Source organism: Mustelus asterias, chromosome 12 (genome assembly GCF_964213995.1).
Source record: "Mustelus asterias chromosome 12, sMusAst1.hap1.1, whole genome shotgun sequence".
Classification (NCBI taxonomy): domain Eukaryota; kingdom Metazoa; phylum Chordata; class Chondrichthyes; order Carcharhiniformes; family Triakidae; genus Mustelus; species Mustelus asterias.
This window is the reverse complement of record NC_135812.1, coordinates 15345178-15363815: the sequence shown is the minus strand read 5'-3', so window position 1 is coordinate 15363815 and position 18638 is coordinate 15345178. Positions and strand designations below refer to the sequence as shown.

The 18638-nt window shown below is 42.2% G+C and overlaps 1 protein-coding gene across 9 annotated transcripts in view; it reads right to left on the bottom strand.

Moving 5' to 3' along the window:
* Positions 1-9142: 9142 nt before the first annotated feature.
* The window catches only part of synrg (synergin, gamma), a 119175-nt gene continuing 109679 nt past the window's right edge, over positions 9143-18638 (bottom strand). For 6 of the 9 annotated variants that reach the window (XM_078224821.1, XM_078224823.1, XM_078224826.1 and 3 more), the window contains one exon: positions 9941-12046. In XM_078224821.1, coding sequence (XP_078080947.1) covers positions 11915-12046 — 132 coding nt within the window. In that variant the 3' untranslated portion in view covers positions 9941-11914. Of the gene's footprint in view, positions 12047-18638 lie in introns of all 9 variants that reach the window. The other 3 variants (XM_078224822.1, XM_078224824.1, XM_078224828.1) reach the window with 1 other exon arrangement.

The following is an 18638-nucleotide window of genomic DNA, read 5'->3' as shown; positions in this document are numbered from 1 at the left end:
CGTTACTGTGAAAAGTCCCTATTCGCCACACTCCAGTGCCTGTTCGGGTACACGGAGGGAGAATTTAGCATGGCCAGTGCACCCTAACCAGCACGTCTTTCAGACTGTGGGAGGAAACCGGAGCACCCGGAGGAAGCCGGGGAGATGGAAGCCTTTTAGTGGCCAGTCTTCACATGTGAGTCTGTCTGTCGTATTCCATCCTGGGCATCACAGCCATCCCCAACCTGACCTTCTGCCATAAAGGAGGGGGATACTTGCAATCCGATAGCGTTTTGGAGCAAAAGGTGCTTCACAGCCCATGAAAGAATCAAGGAATCATCATGAATGGACTCTCCCTGATATATATTTGGAGTTTATTTATTTATGCAGACACGGGGAAAACGTGCAGAGAATGACCCAAGCCGGGAATCGAACCCGGATCACTGGCGCTGAGACACAGCAGCGCAAGCCACTGTTTCAAGTGCATATTAAAGGAGGAAAGGTAGAGAGAAGAGTTTAGGAACAGAATTCCTGAGCCTTTACAGCTAATGGCATGACCACCAATGGTGGAGCAATGAAAATGTAAGTGGGGTATTTTGACTCCCTTACATCATTTGGTAATGATATGGTTGGTTACTTGTGGGTCCTGCATCTCTCCTAGGCTTCAATGAGCTATGAGAAAAAACAAACAACTGTTCCATAAATGTTAAACCACACAGTGAATGCTAACCCGACAAGCCCCTTTGGGCATCTCATGAGATGAGAGTCTGGGACAATTTGTGCTTATGTTGGGCTTTTAACATTGATAGTTTTCTGCTGATTTGATCAGAAAAGCACAGTCGGTGCCTTTAGGCTGTGGCGTAAGTGGTTGATATTTGCAAAACTGCTTTCTATAACAGCACACAACAAACAGTGCAAAAACGCCAACGTTATCAGCACCACAAGTAGAGGCAAAATAAAATATTTGAGAGCTTTTGACGTAACGGGAAATTAGCTAATGCAAAGGCAGAATTTTCAAATTGCCATTTAATTTGCACACGCACAAGAGAACAAAATATACGATACATACACAAACAAACATCAAATAGTTTCATTACACACTTCAAATGGTTCAACATTACTTTGTCATTCACAATGAAAAATTGATTCTGGGATGAACATGAGGATAAGGTATTATTATAGATCAAAATGTCTGCAGATTGTTCTGCACAGAACACAGCTTTCCTGTCTGCTGTGACAACACACAAACATCAGTCAAGAACTACTGTTGCCTACACTTCATTTGTCTCAATAATGTACAACAGTGAGAGTTGTGGCCGCACACAGGTAGATAATAATATGACTGCTGAAGCTGAACCTGGAGTAACATGAATGTAATACATTGCATTATGCAGTGCATTTTTCTGCAATGCACTCCCTAAAGTAACCTTGACACATTGCAAACTCACTTTGAGATGCTTCATTAAGTATCACAAAGCAGACAGAATTACTTTCATCATCGAATCCTACAGTGCAGAAGGAGGCCATTTGGCCCATTGAATCTGCACCGACCACAATCCCACCCAGGCCTTATCCCCATAACCCCATGCATTTACCCTAGCTAGTCCCCCTGACACTAAGGGTCGATTTAGCATGGCCAATCAACCCAACTTTGGACTGTGGAGGAAACCGGAGCACCCGGAGGAAATTCCACGCAGACACGGGGAGAATGTGCAAATTCCACAAAGATAGTGACCCAAGCCGGGAATCAAACCCGGGTCCCTGGCGGTGAAGCAGCAGTGCTAACCACTGTGCCGCCCAGAATATTGGAAATGAAAAATTCACTGCCGCATGTTTATATTAACCTTAAATATCTCTCGGTGGATTATAAGAGGGCAACCAATGTCATTGGGTTCAGATTACAAGCAAACCACTCAAAATTTGTCACATGATTTAAAGACCATCTGAAGCCTTACTTTGGGCATGGGCCGTGATAAAAATCTATCAAAGAATAAATAAGATTCATCTGTTAAGTAGACACTTACCATATTCATGTTATATCGAATATCTGCATGCTCATTGCATCAACATTCCAGTATACCAGAGAAAGTACAACTATGCATCATTAGGAACATATTTTCACATCAAATAGCTTAAGTTCCATCCAGCAAAACAGGATCAGTTCAGTAGTTATAGTCAATATACATGTACAGTTTGAGAGCAAGTTCAAAAGTTCCCCCTTCCCCTTAGTGCAATCAATAAATGGATAACTTGGAGTAGAACTCTGCTTTATATAACAGCACAGTCTCAGTTTCTGCTATGCTGAGTGAGCCGATCCCCATCAGAACCACCAAGGATTTTTTGCACAATGGGTGGATTTGACATTTATTTACCTTCCTTGTTTGCTGTTCCCATCCCTGAGGAATGTAACGTATGAATCCATATCCTACCACATCTATTGGCTGAATTATAAGATCACCCTGCTTCATACAGTTAAATGTGAGGACTTATTTATAAAGTGCTATTGCTGAAAGTACCAAGTGGGTAAGTGCTTCACAATTGGAGGCTTGGAAGCAAATAACTGTTTGAGTCAGAGTGTGCAAAGGGTAGCTGTTAAGGGAGGCGATTCAATGTGGAAAGAGATGATGAGTAGGATATTGCTTTGAGTGGCTCTGAAGCCATTGCTATTCTTGGCTTGATGTTTAAAGTTAAGAAACAACAGCCCACAGGGTGAGAAACACGTGCGATAGACCATCCGGAAAAGCACTGGAAATACAAGTCTGAGAAATTACAGATTAGTGTTTTATACAAAGGTTCAATGTGGAGGATGATCTTGTAATCCATTTAAAAAAGATTTTTTACACAGAGTGTAGTGGGTGCCTGGAACTCGTTGCCGGGGGAGGTAGTGGAAGCGGATACGGTAGTGACTTTTAAGGGGCGTCTTGACAAGTACATGAATAGGATGGGAATAGAGGGATATGGTCCCCGGAAGGGTAGGGGTTTTTAGTTAAGTCGGGCAGCATGGTGGGTGCAGGCTCGGAGGGCCGAAGGGCCTGTTCCTGTGCTGTAATTTTCTTTGTTCTTCGTTCTTTTGTATCTTTGGATTGTGGGAGGACACCGGAGCACCCGGAGGAAACCCACGCAGACACAGGGAGAACGTGCAGACTCCACACAGACAGCGACCCAAGCCGGGAATCAAACCCAGGTCCCTGGAACTGAGGCAGCAGTGCTAACCACTGTGCCACCCACTCACACAACATTAGAGATAAAAAATGGTTTGTGATCTTTGGAGCCAGTCAGGTGAATGGAGATTGGGAAGATCAGTCCTGTGCATGGCTAAAATGTTACAGAAATTAGGACTTGTAGGGACTTACCAGTTAATTTTACTCATGTCCTCTGGTGGATTGTTGAACATGGTGTCGTACGGCTTCCTTGGATGCTTATTTTCCAGACCTGAATACCAATTGCCCCAGTTATAAATCTCCTGGTCCCGACCACTGCTCCCCAGCTGCTGGTTTCCTCCAGCCTCTAGACTGATTAATTTACTCCAGCCACCATCACATCCACCCTGACTCCTTGAGTGTTGTCCTCAAAGACTGACACTCCCATCCCCATGACCAATGCTACCACCCCTGCCAACAGTAATTCTCTCTTCACTCTCTATGGGGTGACATAGTGGTTAGCACTGCTGCCTCATAGCGTCAGGGATCCGGGTTCAATTCCAGCCTTGGGTCACTGCCTGTGTGGAGTTTACACATTCTCTCTGTGTCTGCGTGGGATTCCTCCGGGTGATCCGGTTTCCTCCCACAGTCCAAAGATATGCAGGGTAGGTGGATTGGCCATGCTAAATTTCACCTTCGTGTCCAAAGGTGTAGAGGTTAGGTGGATTAGCCATGGTAAATGTGCGGGGATTACAGGGATAGTGCCTGGATAAGATGCTGAGTCAGTGCAGACTCAATGGGCCAAATGGCCTCCTTCTGCACTGTAGGGATGGTTCCAGTTCACTTGTCCACTCTCTGGAACAGATTGCCCCCAGCCTGATTACTTACCTGAGGACTGCTCTGCATAACTCACTGGCTCTATTGAAATGAGCTCTGATGCTCAAGAGGGGCCATTCAATCACAGGAATTGTATGTACCTTGGCTTGGAATCCTGCAGGAAGTAACTCACCTCCTGACTCTCCAAAGTCTGTCCACCATTTACAAGGCACAAGTCAGGAGTGTGATGGAATACTCCCCACTTGCCTGGATGGGAGCAGCTCCAATAACACTCACGAAGCGTGACATCATCCAGGACAAAGCAGCCCGCTTGATTGGCACCCCGTCCACAAATTTTCACTCCCTCCACCACTGACACAGTCACAACGTGTGTACCACCTACAAGATGCATCACAGAAACTCACCAAGTCTCTTTAGACAACACCTTCCAAACCCACAATCATTATAATCTATAAGGACAAGGGCAAAGACACACAGGTGGACACCACTACTCCAAAGTTCTCCTTCAAGTCACCCACCAACCAGATTGGGAAATAAATCACCATTCCTTCACTGTCGCTGGGTCAAAATCCTAGAACTCCCTCCCTAACAGCACTTTTGATGTACTTACACCACATGGACCACAGGTTCAAGGCAGCAGCTCACCACCACCTTCTCAAGGCCAGTTCTGGATGGGCAATACATGCTGGCTTAGCCAATGACGCCCACATCTCAAGAATTAAAAAAATCTCCATGTGTTCAAAAATCAACATTTTTCAGTAATTCTAGAAATCATAGAATCATAGAAACCCTACAGTGCAGAAGGAGGCCATTCGGCCCATCGAGTCTGCACCGACCACAATCCCACCCAGGCCCTACCCCCACATATTTTACCCGCTAATCCCTCTAACCTACGCAGACCAGGACTCTAAGGGGCAATTTTTTTTTTTAACCTGGCCAATCAACCTAACCCGCACATCTTTGGACTGTGGGAGGTAACCGGAGCACCCGGAGGAAACCCACGCAGACACGAGGAGAATGTGCAAACTCCACACAGACAGTGACCCGAGCCGGGAATCGAACCCGGGACCCTGGAGCTGTGAAGCAGCAGTGCTAACCACTGTGCTACCGTGCCACCCGGATTTGAGAATCCAGTGTATAGTGTGCTAGTGTAATGTAAACAGTCGGCTATATCTCTTCAACAAGACACTAAGCAGTATACTTCATTATACTTCTGGTTCCTGATAGCCCAACACATTTCACTAATTCAAGCAACAGATCAATTTGGGAAAATCTATTGTATAGTAATTTGATACAATTACCAATACTTCCGTCAAGCACAAACTGTCACCTTGCTAAAATACAACCAATTTGCCTTGTGAAAGAACAGGACAGCTGGAACAGAGCAGCAACAATGCAGAGGCACTTTGAGATATAAGTATCAAAGCCAACAATGGTACATTCAAAGGCCAGTTGAGAGGTAAAATGATCTGCAAATGATCTCTCTGATAATTATTCATCCTTGGGATGTGGGTGCCACTGGTGTTTATTGCCCATGATGTGGAGATGCCGGCGTTGGACTGGGGTAAACACAGTAAGAAGTCTCACAACACCAGGTTAAAGTCCAACAGGTTTATTTGGTAGCAAAAGACACTAGCTTTCGGAGCGCTGCTCCTTCATCAGGTAAGTGGGAGTTCTGTATCTATCCCACTTACCTCATGAAGGAGCAGCACTCCGAAAGCTAGTAGCTTTTGCTACCAAATAAACCTGTTGGACTTTAACCTGGTGTTGCGAGACTTCTTACTGTGTTTATTGCCCAGCCATAGTTGCCTTGACTGAGTAGTTCATTGAGCCATTTTAGAGGGCAATTGAGAGTCAATCACTTTGGACTGAAGTCACATACATATCAGACAGGGTACGGTCAGCAGACTTCCTTCCCTAAAAGTCTTTAATAAACCAGATAGATTTTTAATCCAACAATGATCATTTTTTGTTGGTATCAGTTCATTATTATTTCCATATTTTGTTCTTAAACTGAATTCAAATTCTCAAATTGTTTTGGGGCGGGGGGGGGGGGGGGGGGGGGTTGGGGGCGGGATTTGAATTCAAGCATTCCGTATTGGTATTCCAGGCTTCTGGAATTACTATAGTCCATTTAGTTATAAGCTATTTCATGGGAGGAAGTTGGTTTCATACATTCTCTCTCCTTCCATTCCATTCCTAACAGCATCTACTCCTTGCCGGGTATGATAATGCCAATCGTCCTTCAGTCACACTCATGTGGTCACCATTTGTATGGGTTTAATGGTAAGTTTTAACAGGCTATTATTCAATTGGCAATCCACAACTCTATCTAATGTTCAACCCAAAAGGGATGGTGGGTTTCCATCGGGATCAAGAACCCTGGCCCATTTCCTCCTTCTTACACCCAAGTAGTGTTGCCAATTGTAGCCCTCCGCCTGCAGCTCAGGTTGAGATACGCTAAGTGAACACAGAGCAGAGATCGAACCTGCGATGTGCATAACTTAATGGCTCAACTAATCATTGGATAAACCTGTTCAGTTAAGTACAAGTTGTTACCACAGATGCATGACAAGTGGCAGTGCAGGTTCAAAAGCAAAGACAGAGCGATATGGCAGCTTTAATTATAAATATATATTTCTATTTCCCCCTGGATTAAAGATGGTATCATAGAATCCTACAGTGCAGAAGGAGGCCATTCGGCCCATCGAGTCTGACCACAATCCTATCCAGGCCCTAACCCCATAAGCCCATGCATTTACCCTAGCTAGTTCCCCTGACGCTAAGGGGCAATTTAGCATGGCCAATCCACCTAACCCGCACATCTTTGGAGTGAGGGAGGAAACCGGAGCACCCGGAGGAAACCCACGCAGGCACGGAGATAACGTGCAGACTCCATACAGAGAGTGACCCCAGGCCGGGAATCAAACCCGGGTCCCTGGTGCTGTGAGGCAGCAGTGGCCAACCACTATGCCACCATGCTACCCCAAGCACTATGCCGCCCCTATCATCTTGTTAGCCTGTACAGACAGGATTGTAAAATGATCTAAGATCAAACTCTGACAATAAAGTTCCAAAAGATTAATTAGATCAAGCAGATCTCAATAGTATTCACAGGGACGCTGCATCTATAATGAAACTTGATGTAGGGTCACAAACAATTATGTTGTTCTAAGCTTTGCCTTTAATTTCTGGTACTCTGTCTAACAAGTTACTCGGCATTGTGGTGGGAGCCTCGTCAAGATTGCTGGCAGGCTATTTCAACAAAGACATTATCGCAGCTCAGCCTGATCGGATCAGTGACAATCCCATCACTTCCAGTGCTCATCATTAGAGTTCCGGAATGGAAACATTTGCCAATTCTCCTCACCTTAATAGAGGCATTTGGGCCAAATCTAGCAGAATCTGGGAGCACAACATTCCAGATCTCACAGACAATGCCAGAAATGCAGCAGATCAGGCTGTGTCTATGGAGAGATCAGAGTTAATGTCAAAACTGTTTTGAAGAAGGTCCACACTCAAAATGTAAACTTGCTGGTTCTCTGTTCTCATGTTGGATGGCACAGTGGTTAGCACAGCCGCCTCACAGCGCCAGAGACCCGGGTTCAATTCCGGCCTTGGGTCACTGTCTGTGCGGAATTTGCACGTTCTCCTCGTGTCTGCATGGGTTTCCTCCGGGTGCTTCAGTTTCCTCCCACAGTCCAAAGATGTGCAGGTTAGGTTGATGGGCTGTGCTTAATTGCCCCTCACTGTCCGCAGGGTAAATATGTGGGGTTAAGGAGATAGGGCCTGGGCGGGATTGTTGTCAATGCAGGTTTGATGGGCTGAATTACCTTATTCTGCACGGTGCACAGTATGGGATTCTATGAACATGTCACAGTCCAATCTTCCCATTATAATTTGTTTAATTGGTGAAAGTGCAAAACGATTCAGATTGGTTCTGCTGACTCATAGCTTATGCAACATTGACAGACGCCGGTGATTAAAATCCTGCCCCTTGTACAACATTGAAATATGGCTTGGAGCCGTGTAAAATGTAATGGGAATAATAGAGTAGCCTCCTGATCTTTAAAAACTCTTACAAATAAGAGCTTTAAAGAAAAATCTGATCTCAAGGTTTGAGAGATAGCTTGGAGCAGTATTTCCCAGTTATTTTGACAAACCAGATGAACTTGGTCGGTTGCCTTTCTGGTCCTGTGCATTCTGCCTTCCAATATAATCATTAAAGATTCCAATGCGAATGATTTCGAAGATATTTTCAAGTCACTTGAAAACAATACCTTTTGGTAAAAGCCAAGAAGCACATGAAAAAAATTAAGCTAATAAATTTGTTGACAGACTTATGGATCTAATGCTTACAGTAAAAAGTGATCATCACATTTTCAAAGTTGCTGTTTTGGATTTTTGCAGTGCGGCACGGTGGCTGGCACTGCTGCCTCACAGCTCCAGGGACCCAGGTTCAATTCTGGCATTGGATGACTGTCTGTGTGGAGTTTGCACATTCCCCCCCCCGTGTCTGCATGGGTTTGCTCCAGTTTCCTCCCACAGTCCAAAGATGTGCGGGTTAGGTGGATTGGCCATGCTAAATTGGCCCTTGGTGTCCAAAGGTGTGTAGGTTAGGGGGATTAGCGGGATAAATGCGTGGGGTTAGGGGGAAAGGGCAAGGGATGGGCCTGAGTGGGATGCTCTGTCGGAGAGTCAGTGCAGACTCGATGGGCCGAATGGCCTCCTTCTGCACTGTAGGAATTCTATGACTTTAAGGTTTTATTGTGTGTTTGGTTCCTTCTGGAGTGGAGGCAACTGAGATTTTCCAATGTGTTCCTCTGAAGCTTAATTTCACTTTAATTTTTTTTAAATTTCAAATGTAGGAACTATTAATGTTTCGACAAGTAGATGAAGCCTGCTGCACAAGAATGACTGCCGTACATTCTGTAACAATGCACAAGGTTTCTACAGCAACGGGAACATCACCTTGGATACAGTAACCTAGGACACTAGAGTTCTTGGCAATGATGAGAAACCCAATCTGATGTTAACACTGGGTGCTGAGTCATTACACAGTAAGGACATCCAATTATACTAAATTGCCAATGAGAGACTATTCCAGTTGTTTCTTCAACTAATGATTTTTTTTATGTCCATAGTCAGAAAGCCTTATTAATTAACATGATTATAAACACATTTTCATCCTGCATTCTTTATTAAAATTATAATTTAGAACCTGTGCCAAAACACAAACAGAGATGTTCATTATTGCGAACGCATGCTAAAACAAAATGCAGCCAATACCTGACACATACATTTCATCTGCACAAACTCAGAGTAAGAATTAAGGCTCAAAACAGTATTGTGATATGAGATGCATTTAAAACGTTCAATTGCACTATTAATTCCTAACTTTGAATGAACGGAAAGCAGTTTATTCCAAGTGTCACTAATCAGCAAAAGTAACCAGTCAAATAAAAAACTCATGAGGCAAAGCAAGCTTGCAAATACACCCCCCCTCTCCCCCCACAACCCCCACCCAATCATTACAAATACCACTCGGAAAACAATTGCCTCAGTAAGTTAACATGGATAAAAGGAACATAAAAAGTGAATTTACAGTTAAGTTTGCACACCTTATATACAAATCAAATGAAATGTTCCCTGCCTCTCCCCGCCACCCCCTCCCCCCCGCCCCCCACGCACTGGGGCTGACTCAAAGCAACTCAGAAAATCACCGAGTTCACTTCTGTACTTCATTTAGCCACCGTAGACCTGAAAATGGGGTTGAATCATCTGGAAGACAGCTCATGTAACGCAAATACTGCTCAGAGGTTCTCCCTCCCAAGCTGCCCGTTTAACGTTTGTCACGGCTAAGTTCATTTTAAATATACCACACACGTATTAATTCCTTCACATCGAGCAAAGGTTTCGATCTACAAAGTCAGAGCTGAGTGTCCTTGAATCATCAAAATAACATGATCGTGAAAAATAATTTTGTGACCTTCACAGAATTTATTGTACAATGATCAATACCATTTCCACTGCACCTGTCTCCATACTGACAAAAGTTCAATGCACTCTATTTCTGTTGTTTCAGCAGCAATTTTAGTCCATTTAAAACATTTTAGAAATAGACATTTTATTATATAACAGAAGTTCTGCTGCAAAGATTTAAGCTAATAATGGTTTTGGAGGAAAAAGCATCTACCCATGTATCTGCCATCGCACTCCCCACCAGCGCACACAGAAATTCGACCGAATTGGATTACTCCAGTGGAATTCAATACTTAAATCACCAAATCCAATATAGCGATTCCAGGGGTAACGGAATGCTTGGCTCATGACTAGAGGGTTGCAGAGGCCAATATTTTCCTCCTTGGTGTTCAAGTTGACCCTCATCTAATAACATTCCTGCATGCGCACAGTGTTTGCAGTTCACACTTTCAATGGGATGCATCATGACCTGCGGTGATCAGTAAGCAAAAGTAACAGGCAGTATAAGATCTACACTGAGATAGGTTGCGTGAGGAAGGGGGGTGTCATAATTTTATATTATGTACAGATGCATAAATATAAATAATTAAACCAAACTGAACCTAATGAAACTTGAAATTAATTTGTACATTGTGAAAGAACATTGAATGTTTTCCAAGACTGAGATGCTTTCATCAGGCATCTTAAATCGCAGCTGATTTCAATAAACCTCAAATTGCAACTGAGGGAAACCAGCAAAAGGGACAAAGTTGCTTCACTGCCTTCCCAAATATAATTTTCAGTATTGTATCTTCACAATATTAAGACGGTACATTGATAAAATACTAAATAATTGTGTCCGTTACTTTGAGAAGATGTGCCAGAAGAAACAATAATGAAGGTACTGAATATTTTGGGAGAAAATTTGATTTTGGGTGAATATCACTTTAGCCTCCTGATCTGTATCCCTTAATCAAGAGAGATGCATAGAAGGCAGTTGGTCCCATTTGGCCAATTTTACACCATTAAACAAAAGGAAACCCCACAGGGAACATGTGATTTTGATAACCCATTGCTTCCAATTTACCTCAGTGCTTGGGTGAAATAGGCTCAACTAGACACTCCAGAAAGAAAAATAAAATACACCAGAAAAAGAGTGCAGCCATTCAAGATTCTTTAAATTCACACAGCGATTAAATAAACTGGTCAAAATCTTTCTAACAGCTTTCACATTATGAAGGTAATTGGTCCCATAAGGTGACACACTATATACAATACCCACTGCTTCCACACTGCTGGATGTGGCCTGCAAACCTTTTTAAGTTTTCATCTCCACTCTGACACGTGCTGCATGGAATTCAGCAAGAGTGAGGTATGGATGTGTGCAAGGTTTTGTCATTGGTGTCATTCCATGTCCAGCTGTGCATTGTGTATTCCTTCCCATGCCTCCTTAAATTAGGAAGCACTCAATCACCAGCAAAAGGTTTTCAGTGTCCTTGCTAAGTTAGGGACATCTGAAGGATGTGAAGTAAAACGTTTACTCATTTGACTATCAGACATTTAAATAATTTAAAATAAAGACTTTAAGTACCTTTCATATAATTACAAAGCTAAAGTGAGGGTAACACTTCCCAGTAAAACGGCCCATTTAAAATTCTGTAGCATTTAAACCAATGCCGCCTCGCTGCAGTTGCAACCTTTGGACTTCAAATATCTTGGAACAAATGGCTAAGCAAAGGTCTGTTCGAATCTGAAATGCTTGCTGCATACCTTCCATAAAGAGAACTTTGCGGCAATCTCTTTAGCTTTTCTTAGACAGTAACTTATGTAAATAACTTCAAAACAACATTGGTGCATATTAAATATACTTTAAAAAAATAAAAGTTGCAAATTGATTTTCTTTACGGGCTACATCCTCCTAGGTCAGTGAAATGTCAGTGAGATGCAAGCAGTGGACAAGTTTAAGTTTGGTATCTCTCAGTTCCCACGACAATAGGTCAGAGCAGGTCTGGAAGGATCAGCCCTGGCGGTTTCGGCTCCACGCAATTAATCCAGAAATTGGCACAGCTGGCATGATACTGGTGACCACCATAAGACAACTTAAAATTGTCGCTGTCCGAGTTGAAGGCCTGGAAAGGAAAAAGTAGCAATAAGATCCTTCAGGTTGAACACAAGCAGCATTAGCTGCAGATGTTGATATACATTTAATGTTCCAGTAGAGATTTCACATCAGATGTGGTTACTGTATACATCTGCATATAGAACAAGAAATGTTCGGGGCTTAGAGTAGGGACTTGCATGTGGGTCATATTTTCCACTAGGTTCCATGCTTGTGAAGGAGATTTGCCAAAGGCAGACCAATATCAATTTGTTGCTCCACTCTGCTGCTCCAATGCTGTAAATATTTAAGTGTGACCTTCCTTCCTGACCCTCATCATTGACTTGAAATAGGATGGACCAGCAGAATAAGTGCAGGGGAAAGGGATTTGGAAACAGTGCCAGGACCCAGGAATGACATTATTGCCATTTAAATGTCACAATGTTCATAGAGTGTAAGCAAACTAAGAGGAGGTCACATATAGTTGTGAGCATCAAGAACCAATTATGATGGACAAGAACTTTTTAATATTGACTCTTATCTTATACAAAGGTCAAGTAATTTTTTGGGGAGGTGTAACTGGTTAGGGGCTGCAACTATACACAAATATATACAGTAAAATATGAAAAGTCAATGAAGGATGGTTAATGTGTTACAGAAAATGATTGGCAACAAAAAAATCTGAAACTGTGTCATGACATTTACTTGAACTAAAAGTTATTTTTACAATTCTGAGAAAAGACATCTAGAGTTCTATTTGATATAGAATGCCACATGCTCAGGGCTGGTGTGATCCACTGGATGCTCGAGTCAGCATGCCACATGTAAGAACAACACAAAAATAAATGTGGACCCTGTTCACATCTGTAATTACTGCCTCATTCAGTTATATCTTGATTGGCCAGCTGCTTAAGACTGAGCATATTTGAAGCAATTATGAACTGAAATGGGCGCATAAGGTGTTCTCATGCAACAATTCCAATGTATGAGACGCTCGTAAAGGTCTGAAACAAATCTGAGTATCATTCACAAATCCCAGTCTTCAATTTGACTGAGTACACTTGAAGAATTTAAAGAGTAAAGTTCTTATTGGATCTTGGGTAAATCACAGTTAGGTATATCGATTCTCCAGGTCCAATTTTGGGAAAGCTCTACCTTTACAGGTCTAGCCTAAAGTTTGTAAACTGAACAATTAATGGGCCTTGCATCAGACAGTAGGAGTCTACAAAAAGGCCCTTCATGATACTCTTTTTAAAAGGCTACGAATTTGTTCAAAACTCAAACTGAGAGTTGCACAAATACTCTACAATGAAAGCATTCCCCATTAAAATATTTCATGATTAGAATGAGGGAACAATTGTGGTTCAATACCTCAATCAGAATAAAGATAATCCACGACTGCAAACTATAAATCGTTACAATGTCAATGTGGAAGGCATATTGTAATTCTGCAGTTATCTGAATTCCATAACTAATAGATCAATATGAAATGTGTAAAGGATAGAATTTGAGAGATTATGAACAAGTATATTGGGGACCGTGTGCAGATAACCTAGGCTAAACCTGATTTAGGTGCAATAGATGCCATAGAATATAAGGAACAATATTATTGACTTCTATTGTATAGTCACCCCCTCCATCTGAAAAGATGCAATTCCCATACCCAAGCAAATTCCAGATTTCTGAATATTTTCTTAGTGCAATCACAACAGACCACAATTATAGTGTAATTAGCTTCGAGGAAAGAAGTCAAATACAGAGACACGAGACATAGTTCAGCAAGTAAAAGGGAAACAAAAATAAATTGAAAGTCAATCGGGTGACACACTTTCCACAAATTGAAATAAGCGTTCTGGGAAAACATCTGGCTAATGGGAATGTGATGAAGTTATGGGTAATAATAATCACGACACATATGCTGCTCTATGTGAGATGAACACTAAAGACGCAGCTTCAATCAAAATTCATTATAATTCTGGGAAAATGATGGGAAAAATGACTGTGCATGATACATGTTGAGTATCAGGCGATGGCCTAGTGGTATTATTGCTAGACTATTAATCCAGAAACTCAGCTAATGTTCTGGGGACCCGGGTTCAAATCCTGCCATGGCAGCTGGTGGAATTTGAATTCAATGAAAAATATCTGGAATTAAAAATCTACTGATGACCATGAAACCAATTGTCAGAAAAACCCATTTGCTTCACCAATGTCCTTTAGGGAAGGAAATCTGCTGTCCTTACCTGGCCCGGCAATGTGTTTGGCTCGCAACTGCACCCCAAGAGCAACTAGGGATGGGCAATAAATGCTGGCCAGCCAGCGACGCCCATGTCCCACGAATGAATTTTAAAAATGGGGGTGTAGTCATTGTCAACTGGCCCTTTTCTTTTTCGTTATGAACTGTGCTAAAACTGAACTGTGCTAAAACTGAACTCAACTGACACGGATATATCAGCAACTACTCATAAGGCAAGAATACAGTATATTTAGCAAGATGCCAAAATAATTTTATTTTAACCAATCACGAAGATTAACCTCAGCTCAAAATCCTAATTCATTACAAAACAATTTAGTTTATACAGTTTCCCGTCAATATTAATGGGCACAAAGTCTCCCCAAAAGATAGTTTGATTTCACCTTACCATGTTCAAAATATTCAGTGTAATTCAGCTTAAATGAAAGGGATTAAATACTGACAGACAACACAGGGGGGAAAAAAGGAAATGCATTCAATGACATTTCTGATAACATACAAACAAAATGCAATTTGAGTTGCTTTTGAAACACTCAATCAATGGTGGCTTAAAAACGAGATAAACTTTATTCTGGAATATGTGCAAAAATACTTCCACAAATTTCAAGTGTTTAATGTTATGAAATTAAAAAGTAAAGTTTATTTATTAGTCACAAGTAGGCTTACATTCGCACTGCAATGAAGTTACTGTGAAAATCCCCTGGTCGCCACACTCCGGCGCCTGTTCGGGTACACTGAGGGAGAATTTAGCATGGCCAACGCACTTAACCAGCACGTCTCTTGGACTGTGGGAGGAAACCAGAGCACCCGAGAGGAAACCCACGCAGACATGGGGAGAATGTGCAAACTCCACACAGACAGTGACCCAAGCCGGGAATCGAACCCAGGTCCCTGGCGCTGTGAGGCAGCAGTGCTAATCACTGTGCTATTTCTTTCTTTGCAGTATTATCTGCAGTGAAACAATTGATAAAAAAAGGGGAAAAAAATGGAGCTACAACTTCCCCATCGTCAAAGGAATGGATTTTTTTCTACACTGCATGCCCATCATTTCACCCACTGCATTCCCCCTAATCTTTTACTAAGAAAATTATCTTCGGGTTTCACAGCTCTACTCAAAAGAAACCACAACCAGTTTTCTACACGATTACCAGCAATAATTCAAAAAAGAAAATACTGCCAAGGCTGGAAATTTGAAATTAAAACAGAAAAGGCTGGTCTGGCAGCACCCATGAAGAGGGAAATGGTTAATGTTACAGATCGATGGCCTTTCACCAGAACAAAAATGTTGGAGGTGTAACAGATTTTGAGCAAATACTGAGGCAGGGAAAAGGTTAGGTGGGGAGAATGAAAGGGGTGAGCTATATATAAGATTGAGGGCAGGCAAGGGTTGAGTGACAGAAGATGTAACGGTGCCAGGCAAAAAGAGATGGTAATGGGACAAGTACAGAAACAAAAGGTGTATCAAGAGAAGGGATAAATGGGAAATAACAGAATCATCACATAGAAAATTAGAGTAATGGGCCATTCGGCCCTTCGAGCCTGCTCCACCATTCACCATGATCATGGCTCATCTTTTATCTCAACACCATACTCCAGCACTCTCCCCATGCCCCTTGACACCCTTAGAATATAGAAATCTATCTATTTCCTTCTTAAATTTATTCAGTGATTTGGCCTCCGCTGCCTTCTGTGGTAGAGAATTCTACAGGTTCACCACCAAGTGAAGAAATTTCTCATCTCAGTCCTAACTGGCCTATCCTCATCCTGAGATTTTGACCCCTTGTTCTAGCCAGAAGAAATGTCACCCCTGCTTCCAGTCTGTCCAGCCCTGCCAGAATGTTATACATTTCAATTAGATCCCCTCTCAGTCTTCTGAATTACAGTTAATACAGTTAACCCAATCTCTCCTCATAGGGCAATCCTGCTATCTGAGGAATCAGTCTAATGAACCTTCACTGCACTCCCTCTATGACAAGTATATCCTTTCTTAGATAAGGAGACCAAAACTGCATACAATACTCCAGGCGTGGTCTCACCAAGTCCCTGTACAGCTGCAGTAAGACATTCATGCTTCTGTAGTCAAGTCCTCTTGCAATGAAGGCCAACTTACCAGCTGCCTTCCTGTTTGCAGTACCTGCACGCTTGCTTTTAGTTACCCACAGTTACGTAAATATAAATAGGGGCTGACATTATGGTCAGAAACTGTTGAGTTTGGGAGGCTGTAAAGTACCTAATTGAAAGATGAGATACAGTGCCTTGAGCTTATGCATAGTTTCAATGGAACAGTCCAGGACCAGAACCCCAAATTATATTGGGAAGCCAGACTAGACCCCAACAATTTTTCTTTTCTTGGCATAAATGTAAGGATAGGATATTTTTCTCCAGGAGTGATACCACTGACAAAGTATGGCTCTTTTATAGTAAAACAAACTTTATTTAATAACATAATTTAAATACAACTCTAACAAATGAAGCAGCTTAACTATTCACAGTTGAACAATGTTTAAAAATGAAAGGAAGCAACCTTACTTTCTAGCTTATGACTGTTCCAGTTCCAAATAAGCCCCATTCATGCATAGGTCAAAACCACTCTCAAATAAATTAGTTAGCAAACCCAGGCATACTTGCTATAAATTGTGTTAACAGACTTAAAGCGTTCAGAGAGATTTTGTGGAGAGAAAGAGAGTTCTCAGGCACAGCCTGCACATGCCTTTCACTTTAGCAGACCTCCAACAGCAACTGCTGAGTTTTTCCCCTGCTACAGACCGAGCTCTTCAATTTAATCACAATATCACATGACCCTGTCAATCAACTTCCCAAGGAACCCTTTGTGTAAACAAATGTCCATTTGCTCTATCAAAGAAACACATTTTGACCTGAAATGAGTAATTAACTTGCTTTTACAACCCTCAAACTAAATGTCCAGACACACCAACTGCCTGTAGAATGAAGCTGAAATTTTAGATATTGTACAGAAACATACAAATATATATATATGTCCTAGTATCATCACAGTGGCAAGCTGAGGACAAAGAGGTTAGAATGAGTGTGGGGTAGAATTAAAATAACAGACAAATGGAAGCTCCAAGTCACGCTTGCAAACGGAATGGAGTGCTCCATAGCCAGTCACCCAATTTGCGTTTAGTTTTCCCACTGTAGAGGAGATTGCATCTAGAGCAGCAAATATGCTAACTTAAAAGAACTGCAGGCAAATTGTTATTTCACCTGGAAGATGAGAACAGTGGAGGTAACAGGGCAGGTTTTACAAATCCTATGCTTGCATGAAAAAGTGCTGTAGGAAAGGGAGGAGTTGTTGGGTATTACTGAGGGCTGGACTAGGGTGTCACAGAGGGAACAGTCCCTTTGAAACGTTCCGATGAACTAGGCACATTACAATCTTCTGGACTCAGCATTCGACACAACAATTTCAGATACTCTGTGCCCCCATATTTTTGGTGATGATTCTGCTCTTATTTATGCTTCCTCAGACCTATCTTCAGTGTCTTTACTTGTCCTATTACCATCTCCTTTTGTCTTGTGCCATCATGCCTTTTGTTATTTAAACTCTCCAACTTTCCACCCAATCACAGTACAGACCTTCCCATTTAGGCATTCCCCCATACTTTTCCACGCCTCTGTACTTGCTTAAAACCTGTTACATCTCTAACTTCCAATGTAAGGTCATTGATCCGAAATGTTACCCTTGTTTCCCTCTCCACTGATGCTGCCTGACCCACTAAGCATTTCCAGCATTCTTCAAACTAATGCACTGCCCCAACATCAGTGAAACCAGTAGCTATGAATTCTTAATTGTTACATTGACAATTGGAGTACAAATTTGAAATCAATGCAGTGATGGCCTTGGGGGCTACAATTTTAGACTGTTCCAGATAAATGCTCTAATGTTCTGACATACCCTTGTGGTTCTAGCCTCATGTTGTTCAGTACATTCAGAGGATTGTAGAATCATACATCGTAACTCAAAATACCACCTCTTTTTATCTCCCTGGCGCTGACACCCTTACCAAAGCACTGGCCCCATCAGAGGTTGCCTTCTGTATCCTTTCCAAGTGGTCAATGTTTGAGCATGAGCTATTCAACAGAGGAAGTCATTATAGGCAAGTCTAATCCTGTTTTCATCTGAGGTCTACCCACGCACACTTCCAACTGGGGCTGCCAGACGTGATCAGGAGTGAGAAACATAAGTCCGTCCTTTCTTAACCCAGGAGTAGTGCAGCAAATTTTAATGCCCTGGCTCAGATCACCTTACTCCTGTATACACTGGATGTGAACCTAAAATCTTCCTGAGCTGGTTGGCCCAGAGATGAACGCTGTCCCTCAGAATCAGAAGGTCTAAAATACTGTTTCT